At 49.9% G+C, this 9,651-nt stretch overlaps 2 protein-coding genes across 2 annotated transcripts; one reads left to right on the top strand and one right to left on the bottom strand.

Moving 5' to 3' along the window:
- Positions 1-361: 361 nt before the first annotated feature.
- On the top strand, positions 362-3,799 carry ARB_05093 (uncharacterized protein; the record flags this gene model as incomplete). Its single annotated transcript, XM_003016754.1, has 4 exons — positions 362-617; positions 708-3,538; positions 3,600-3,700; positions 3,766-3,799. The coding sequence occupies 4 exons, from the start codon at positions 362-364 to the stop codon at positions 3,797-3,799; spliced, it is 3,222 nt and encodes a 1,073-aa protein (XP_003016800.1).
- A 1,406-nt stretch (positions 3,800-5,205) lies between these two features.
- On the bottom strand, positions 5,206-6,949 carry ARB_05092 (uncharacterized protein; the record flags this gene model as incomplete). The annotated part of the gene is made up of 3 exons (XM_003016753.1): positions 5,206-6,603; positions 6,666-6,769; positions 6,838-6,949. 3 exons carry the CDS (start codon positions 6,947-6,949, stop codon positions 5,206-5,208), a joined length of 1,614 nt encoding a protein of 537 aa, XP_003016799.1.
- Between the last annotated feature and the right edge of the window lie 2,702 nt (positions 6,950-9,651).

Here is a 9,651-nt window from a genome sequence, read left to right as displayed (position 1 = left end):
GCTCTCCGCTTTTCCCGACGCTTTCCGTCTTTCCGCCGCCGGCGCTTCGCTGTTGCCTCCGCTAGCCGCCCCACGCGAAACTGCTTATTAAGGCGAGCTCTACCGCCTGTTGCTCCTGCCCTTTTTTCTGCCCCTCCTCCTCCTTCCTCCTCCTCGCCGACTCTATCTCGACGTCAACCTCACGACTTCGCCTGTTCATCTTCACTCCTGCAGCTGTCCCATGGCTGCGTGCTCTACACAGCCTCTCCTCTCGCTGCTCCTATAGCTGCAATTCGCTTCCATTAGACCCTTTTTTTTTGACGATATATAGAACCCCAGACCGTTTTGTTTTACGAAGCTCCCAGAAAACCGAACCGCAACCATGTCGGACTCCCCTCAGAACGGCGGGCTGCCCTCCCACCCCAAGCCGGCAACTGATTCGGGCGTTGGCACGCCAACGGGCTTCCAGCGTCCCCTGAACAAGCAGCTGGATAGCGTTGTGCGCACTCCAGGCCGCCAGCCGTCCCCCCAGCCCACCCATCTCGGTATCCCGGGAGGCACTCACCGTGTCCTGGCCGAGCAAGGCCCCGGCTACGTGGCAGCCAAGTTCGAAGGCAAAGAGGCACAGATGGTTGCTGGTACGTGACGACAAAGCTGCACAATTGGTCGCAACTAATTAACTGCACATTTGGCCGAAGAGGACTAATTGATATGATTTTGATATATAGTGTCCGAGCAATTGGAGAACAATGGCTTCATTCCATACGAATTCGTCGCCTCCGAGACAAATTGGTTCTACAACCTGCTCGGAATCGACGACATGTACTTCCAGACCGAGACCGTCGAAGTTATTGCCAGCCACATCCTCTCCCTTTATGCTGCCAAAGTGGCTGCCTACGCCCGTGACGACAAGCGGCTAGAGATCAGACTCGACAAGGAGGCCGAGGACCACGCCGTCTACATCGACACCAGCAGGCCCGGCGTTACTACCACTGACGGCCCCCGCTACGAGCAGCGTATCGACGAGAAGTACATCAACGGAGCCACGGCTACCGACAGCTTCCGTGTCGAGACCTTCCGCTCTTCCAGCCCACTTCCAGACAACAGCGAGCAGCAGCTGCGTTGCTACTTTGTCTACAAGTGTCAATTCGCCAACCCCAACCCCGATCCTGAGGAGACCAACATTGAGATCGTCGGTGACAAGCTCTTCCTGCAGAAGGCTACTGAAAACACCAAGGCGATCTACCAGGAACTCCTTATCAATGCCGTTGCTCGCTCCGGCCCCGTCATCAAGATGTTCGAGATTGAAGGCAGCCGCGAGAAGAGACTCGTCATTGCTTACCGCCAGGGCTCTGCTATGGGCTTCTTCTCTGCCCTCTCGGATCTGTACCACTACTACCGCCTCACCAGCTCCCGCAAATACCTCGAGAATTTCTCCAACGGCATTACTATTGTGTCTCTCTACCTCCGCCCCACTCCTGGCTACGAGAACTCTAGCAGACACCCCCCAATTGAGGCTGCTGTCCACCAGATCCTCAAGGAAATCTCCCTCCTCTACTGTATCCCCCAGAACAAGTTCCAGGGCCACTTCATCAGCGGCCGTCTGAGCTTGCAGGAGACCATCTATGCTCACTGCGTCTGGGTCTTCGTACAGCAGTTCCTCAACCGTCTTGGCTCAGAGTACACTTCGCTTGCCGCCATTTTGGACTCGAACAACAGTGCTCACGCCGAGCTGCTTTCCAAGCTTAAGAAACGTCTCCGTTCCGAGACTTTCACCTCCGACTACATCCTCGAGATCATCCAGAAGTATCCCGATCTCATTCACAGACTCTACCTCAACTTCGCCAACACTCACTACGTCCAGACCAGAGGCGAGGCTCAGGATGATTTCCTCCCAACCCTCAGTTACCTTCGTCTGCAGGTCGACGAGGTTCTTAACGCCGAGCAGCTCAAGGACCTCGTCTCCAAGACCGTCGTCAGCGAGAACGACAGAATGGTCATGCAGTCCTTCCTCACCTTTAATGCCGCCGTTCTTAAGACCAACTTCTACACCCCCACCAAGGTCGCTCTCAGCTTCCGTCTCAGCGCGGACTTCCTCCCCAAGCACGAATACCCAGACCCTCTGTATGGCATGTTCATCATCATCAGCTCCGAGTTCCGTGGCTTCCACCTCAGATTCCGAGATATCGCCCGTGGTGGTATCCGTATCGTCAAGTCCCGCGACAAGGAGGCTTATGCCATCAACGCCCGCTCCTTGTTCGATGAGAACTACAACCTCGCCAACACTCAGCAGCGCAAGAACAAGGATATCCCAGAAGGCGGTGCCAAGGGTGTCCTGCTTCTAGATGTCAACCACCAGGACAAGGTGGCCGTCGCTTTCCACAAGTACATCGACAGTATCCTTGATCTCCTCCTTCCCCCAGCCAGCCCTGGAATCAAGGATCCCATCGTCGACCTCCACGGTCAGGACGAGATCCTTTTCATGGGCCCCGACGAGAACTCTGCTCCTCTTGTCAACTGGGCCACCGAGCACGCTCGCAAGCGTGGTGCTCCATGGTGGAAGTCCTTCTTTACTGGAAAGAGCCCTAAGCTTGGTGGTATCCCCCACGACCGTTTCGCTATGACCACCTTGTCTGTGCGTGAAAACGTTGAGGGTATCTACCGCAAGATGGGCATTGACCAGACCAAGGTCCGTATGTTCCAGACTGGTGGCCCTGACGGAGATCTTGGCTCCAACGGTATCTTGCTCGGAAAGGAGCAATACGTTGCCATTGTTGATGGATCTGGTGTTCTCGCTGATCCTAACGGCCTCGACCGTGAGGAGCTCACTCGCCTTGCTCGCAGCAGGAAGATGATTTGCGAGTACGACGTTTCTAAGCTGTCCAAGGACGGATATCGTGTTCTTTGCGACGACAGCAACGTCACTCTCCCATCCGGCGAGGTCGTTAACAACGGTACCGCATTCCGCAACACTTACCACCTTCGCCCAGGTAATTACGACATCTTCGTTCCCTGCGGTGGTCGTCCGGAGTCCATCAATCTCAACAACGTTTCTAGCCTCATTGTTGATGGCAAGTCCGTTGTTCCATTCATCGTTGAGGGCGCCAACCTTTTCGTCACCCAGGACTCTAAGATCCGTCTCGAGAAGGCTGGATGTGTCATCTACAAGGACGCTTCCTCCAACAAGGGTGGTGTCACCTCCTCCTCCCTCGAAGTCCTTGCTTCCCTCTCCTTCGATGACGCCGGCTTCACAGAACACATGTGTGTCGCAAAGGATGGAACCCCACCACCATTCTACGACGCCTACGTCCGCGAGGTCCAGGAGACCATTAAGCGCAATGCTCGCTTGGAGTTCGAAGCTATCTGGAGGGAGAACGAGCGCACCGGCGTTCCCCGCAGTGTGCTCAGTGACACTCTCAGTGTAGCCATCACCCAGCTTGATGAGGAATTGCAGAAGTCTGAGCTCTGGGATAACATTCCTCTCCGCAAGGCTACTCTCAAGGATGCTCTTCCCAAGCTTCTCATTGAGAAGATTGGTTTGGAGACTCTTTTGGAGCGTGTAAGTGACTTCTTCTAGCGGCTGATTGTCACTTGAATGTTGCTAATCATCTCTTGTTTAGATTCCCGACAACTACCTCAGATCCATCTTCGGCAGCTACCTTGCTAGCCGCTTCGTGTATGAATACGGCCCCAACCCCAGCCAGTTTGCCTTCTTCGACTTGTAAGTTTAAACCCCAACCTGCAACATAAGCGCATGCATAGACCGTATGCTAATATCCTTTCTAGCATGGGCAAGCGTATGCCAAAGGAGGAGATCTAGACTGTCTCGCTCCCAACACGGCACGGCACAGGGGCGCGGTCCGACCCCTCCGCTTCCTTTTTGGATAAATGTACCAAGACCAAATAAAAAAAGAACCTTGATGTGTTTTTTCTTCCATTTTTCTCTTCCCTTTAACGATCCCCGTCCCGCCCTGCCACTCCTTATCACGACCGAATCGAAACTAGAATCAATCCCCGAAAACATAAAAAAGCAATCAATCAATCAAGAAAGCAAACCAGGAAAAAGATTAAGCCTTTGGTTTTTTATTTTTCTTTCTATACAAAAGAAATGTACATGTTGACATTTGTTTGAATTTACCTTTTTGCCTTCTCCCTGGATTCGACGATATACACGACAGCTATGCTCAACCACATGCGCCAAACGAACCAGGACCCAAAAAAAAAAAAGCCCAGGAGAATATAACTAGACGATAGAACAGTGCTACGTACGATACTTAGAGATATGTGAATAAAAAGCTCCTACGAGCAAGATTTTTGCCCCTCTGCTTCCCACGGAGATCAAGAGGGGAAACATTTGCAGAAATTTTCTTGCTGCTAAACTTCCCGTCCCGAAACAACTAATTATAAATAGCAATTCGGCTATTGACTAATCTGACGTCATAATAGGAAAAACTCAGCATTTGCCCCTTTTCCGAAACTCAACCTTAATAATCCAGAAATAGCAACTATGGGAGCCCTCCCAGCGTATATCCCAACAGGTTTGTGTTATAGTTTGTTCCATGCGAGTTCCATGATAGAACAGCGAAGTTACTAACGAACCGGGCCCATGAGAGACCTGAACTCTGCGAAATAATATCATGCTTTGTCGTAAGCCATACTCTTCCCGTCTGCCCGCAAACTGGAGTAATGGGTGAGGCAGATACGAGAATGACTTTCGGTGAGATAAATGGCTCATTGCTCAGGGTATATGTGAAACGGGGCTGTGGTGGGTTTAATAATATTATGTCCTGTTGGTGTGATTCGCCTGTATTTTCTCTGGAAAAAGTGAGTTGGTGGAGATACGAGGTTTGAAGGGCAGACTTGTTACTCCCAGAAACCATCACTATGGAATGGCGAAATTGACATACGAATATAGACCCCTTGCAGTTTTACCTTGAGGCCTCGATATACTGCGCCAGCTTCATGCACTTTCTTGATTCTATCTAATACCCAGGCATAACTGCCTAGTTACTGGTGGTCTCACAAGTGTTTGACTCTTTAGTTACAGGGTAAAACATAAGACCTGTTGTCGAATCGGTGTAGGCTTATGTGCGCACACGTATATACCACGGGAGCAATCTGGGATGCCCAAGACATACTTACTTGCTAGGGTCTAAAAATTCTATATTATACAATCCTTTCCATATATCTTTAGTGGAATTTTGTGATCAACCACTTTGGACCCGATTACTTCATCTCAATAGCGGTCTCAGCCTGCTGTTGTGGCTTCATCCCATCCATTGTGCTTACCTGCTGCGTCGTCGGCTCTTGTTCCGGCTTATTCCATATGCTCCCCTTCATTGCATCTGGAACCTCAATGACCAAGCTCAGCACCAAAGCTACTGCGCACAGTATGGTGCATGAGTAGTACACACTCTGATAGCCGACCAGGCTGAGAACTCCTGCCTTGCTGTCACCGTACTTTTTGTTAATACCATCAGCAACGGCTGTGAGCACCGCGAGACCCAGTACACTTCCTCCGACCTGGAGAGCAACATTGAATACACCAGCTACCACACCCTGGTCACTCTTGCTTGCACTGGATATTACAACAAAATTTGCAGTAATGTACACCACACCCAGGCCGGCAATGTATAATATCATACCCGGGAAAGTGAAGTGCCAGTATGACGTCTGAGGGGTGATAAAGCTGAACAGTACCACACCGGGAATGCAAAGTGTCCAGCCAATGACGAACATGGCTCGGGCACCGAGCAAGTGGACCAAACGGCCTGCAATTGTGTTGGTGACCAAAGCAGATATACCAACCGGTAGGAATAGGAGAGATGTGTGTAGCGGCGACGATCCATATGATTGGATCTGGAGAGTAAGGAAGTATGAGCATGCCTGACGGACGGCATATGTTGCCACAGCTAGGATGAGGGTGAGCGTGAAACTTAGACGAAAAAGGCGTGGGTTGATCAAAGCCTGGGGTGCTCGAGATTCGTGCAACGCAAACAGGAGAAGTAACAGGCTCGAAATCGCCAAGGTGGAGATGATAGACGGTGAGCCCCAGCCTGCCGTATTGGCTGAGGTAAGCGCATAAGTCAATAGAAGCAGGCTGGGGACTCCCAGGCAGATCCCAAGTACGTCAAAACGGATCAGATGTGCCTTTATGGACCGGAAAAACTTCTTCTCTTCTCGTTCTTCATTTGTAATCTCCCGAGCAGCGGCTGAGCGAGCCGTCTTAGCTCGAGGAAGGAAGACATGGGCCGTTGGCACAACAATAGCAGAGAGAATAAGCGAAATCCAGAATATCCAGCGCCAGCTGATAAGGGCCGTCAGCACACCGCCCAAGGTAAGGCCAACAATGAATCCCACGCTGCCAGCTGCAGCCCAGAATCCGAGAGCTTTTGCCCGCTCCACGGGTGAGGGAAAGTATATGGCGACATGAGCTTGCGCGGAAGGAATGGTGAACCCAGCGCCGATTCCCTGGAAAGCGCGGGCGATGACCAGGGCCGTGAAAGTGGGTGCGAGAGCAGAAACAAGCGTAAAGAGCGAGAAGACGTAAGAGCCAAAAAGGAGGACACGACGGTGGCCAAAGATGTCACCACCCCGCCCTCCAAGGATGAGAAAACTCCCAAACTAGGACCTGTCAGCTTTCGTATTCTATGTATAAATCAGAGTGATATATGAAGAAGGCGTACCGTCAGCGCATAAGCCGATATGACCCACTGTAGCTTTGCCTGGTCGGTATGCAGCTGCTCGCCAATGGTAGGTAGGGCGATTGTCACAGCTGACAGATTCGAGACTAGAGATTTGATAAGCCTTGGTGAGTCAAGGGAGCCGGAGCAGCCGTATTATTATCTTCGAACTCACGGTCAAGGAACATAGCGGAGCAAACCACGAGTAGGATTAGGTTTGGCCGGGCTTCCTCAGCTCCATTGGGGATGGCAGCCAGCCTCTTCGGGAGCTTCACAAGACTGCCCATTGCAGTGTCGGGACGAAATACAAATTCAGGGAGCAAGCTTTGCGAAGGTAGTTACTCGGCAGGAAATATTGCGAGCATGAATAGAGCATCCGTAGCTACTCCGTAAGTATTCGCTTTTATGGGTATAAGTGTCGTGGATGGGCTCAGAAAGACAAGGCTCTTAAAGTGAGTCAACAGCTAAAATGCTGCTGATCTTCTCTCCGCACCACCAAAACGGGAGCCCGACAAGGTGTGAATTGATTCCACCTAATACATATTTCTCGATAATATTATGCCTTCGGAAATATAAATTATATTATTTTCCTCCTTGCTTTCTTGGATGCTTTTTTTAGCATCTCTCGCTTCCGAGTGAATAATCTCCGGCCCACTTTTGTGATGCCTTGGATAAAGTATTCTCCGCCCATGAGCCGGGTTCTGAATGATGATAAATGTGGATTCCCATAGTCCCATGGTATGTCGACGGGCATTTGCCGACATAACAAGGACACGGTTCAATTGGTGATACAGGTTACCATTGTGTGGGTGTGGGAGAGCGGATGGAGAAGGCTTTAAAGTTTCCGCCGCGGAGGAGCTTAGCGGGCTTAATTTCGACGGCAAGCCATGTGATTGGCCCGGCGGGTGAAGGGACGGATGCCAAGCCGGGCGGGAAGAAGCTTGAGAGAACCGAGCTCTCTCGACTCGATAGAAGGGAGTCCCAGAGTTAGCGGGTGGAAGGAAGATAGATCAGTCGGTAATAATAACTACTCTGCAATTACAGGTGGCTAGCCGGAAGGCTTGAGAAAGCATCCTAAAGCAAGCAGAGTGCCATGTTGAACGGAGACTGGGGAATGCTGTTTTCCATAGCTGGTAAAGATACCCTCATCTGCCTTGAATAACGCCGTATCATAATGATAATCTACACGCAACACTGAAATTGTCTGTACAACTACGGCCGAATCGGAGTTTAGGAACAGTTTATTGACCGCAGCCAATATACTATCGCAGTGAAGTTATCTAGAAAACATCATAACTAGCTGAGGTTCCACACAGTCATATTGGGCTCTATAATACTACTAACATCGAGGACGTCACAGCTATTGTACTTATTGATTGGAGTTTATACGATGATTTAAAATATCTCAAAATGACCTCGTTCGCTGCGTTCCCATCAGGTATTTTGCAACGGGGCTGCGAGAAAGGTCACGCAGGAAACCGGGTCGTTTAGATTAAAATCCTCCTTGATAACGAGTAGGCAGTAAGATAAGCTAGAGAAGACATATGCCTTCTGATGCCGTGAAATTTTGCAGCCCATAAGTTTAGTACGTAGAAGGACATGGAACCTAATAAATATCCTTGATATTAATATATGGGGTATAATGTAATAACTCAGCTATACAAGGAAAGGAGCTGACATGATACAAGTTGTTGTCCAACCTCTCGAGGAGGATGGTTGTCAAGTATGCAATCTCCATGTACATCTGGTGTGGGATTTATTCTAGATGCATAATTAAAGGCTTTTTTTTTCTATTACTTTTCGGTGTGACGGGCCGATTTTCTGGCATAAACTCCAAGGAGGATATGTGGGATTTAATTGATAGATTACCACCAACGATGGGTTGGGAGCGAAGGATGCGGAGCTGAAAGCACTCGACGGATTTCATGGCAGTGGCCTGGCCTGCAAATGAGGAGAACAATCTGGAGCCTGTGGTAAATACTGGACGTGCTTGACCGTTGCCAAGTGTTTTTGAACGATGGGTCTGCCTCTCGGGGAATAACATATATGTATGGAGTATAATTTTAATAGTTGAATGGCAAACACAGGAAGAGAAACCAGGGTTCCCCCGTCAGCAGGATTCAACTTGCGAACATTTATGAGAATTAGGCACAATGTAGCCAAGTACTGGATCCTGAAACTGAAGGATAGATTTGGCTGATTTGAGACCTGTTACAGGATCGTGTTGGATCCTATCGCTTCCATGATCATGACACCCAAACACGACACAATAACCCTAGACTCAACGTCGATATCAATGTAATTTAAGTGTCTCTCTTGCAGCTATGCACGAAGATATCAACAATTCTCCTACCGTTAATCTCCACTAGCACTGGCAGGGAATATTTCTAGATATTGGTTATCCGCAAGCTGCCTGACGGCTGATTTCTGCAAATGGAATTCACCACCGTTTGCTCAATCAATGGGTTTGGCTGAATCTGCATGTGATTGCATATATTCCTTGGTCGAGGGTATGCTGTTGAAAATAGCCTACGGATATTGTGAGATGTTCGTTCCTCGATGGCCAGCACCCGTCCTGATAGATACCCGTTCAGTATGTTCTATCCCACCCCGCGGTCAATGGCCAGCCTATTAGTACGGCCTGCTTGGCAGCCTGTTGGCAAATTCGGCAACGTGGAGAACATCACTAATGGGATATCGTTTAACGTTCGTGTCGTTTGTGATGGATAGGCACATTGTGCCTCCAGTGGACTGTGTAAACCAGGCCAATATCTTCATTATCCGACCAAAGAACCAGGTAAGGCAATTTGCAGAGCCATGTGACGCCTGGAAAGGGTGGCTGTATACTCAGAATACAACGCTCCAAACACTCTGTATGTCGCTAGTCCAGGATAAGACTTCAGCCATCAGCAGCACTGCCCTAGAGGCAAACACCAGCACAGTGTTAAATATGTAGCTGCCTGAAGTACGAGCTCTACCTTGATATTCC

This window comes from Trichophyton benhamiae (genome assembly GCF_000151125.1).
Source record: "Trichophyton benhamiae CBS 112371 chromosome Unknown contig01989.5, whole genome shotgun sequence".
Classification (NCBI taxonomy): domain Eukaryota; kingdom Fungi; phylum Ascomycota; class Eurotiomycetes; order Onygenales; family Arthrodermataceae; genus Trichophyton; species Trichophyton benhamiae.
Note: the sequence above shows the minus strand (reverse complement) of the source record. Positions and strands in the feature narration are given on the sequence as shown.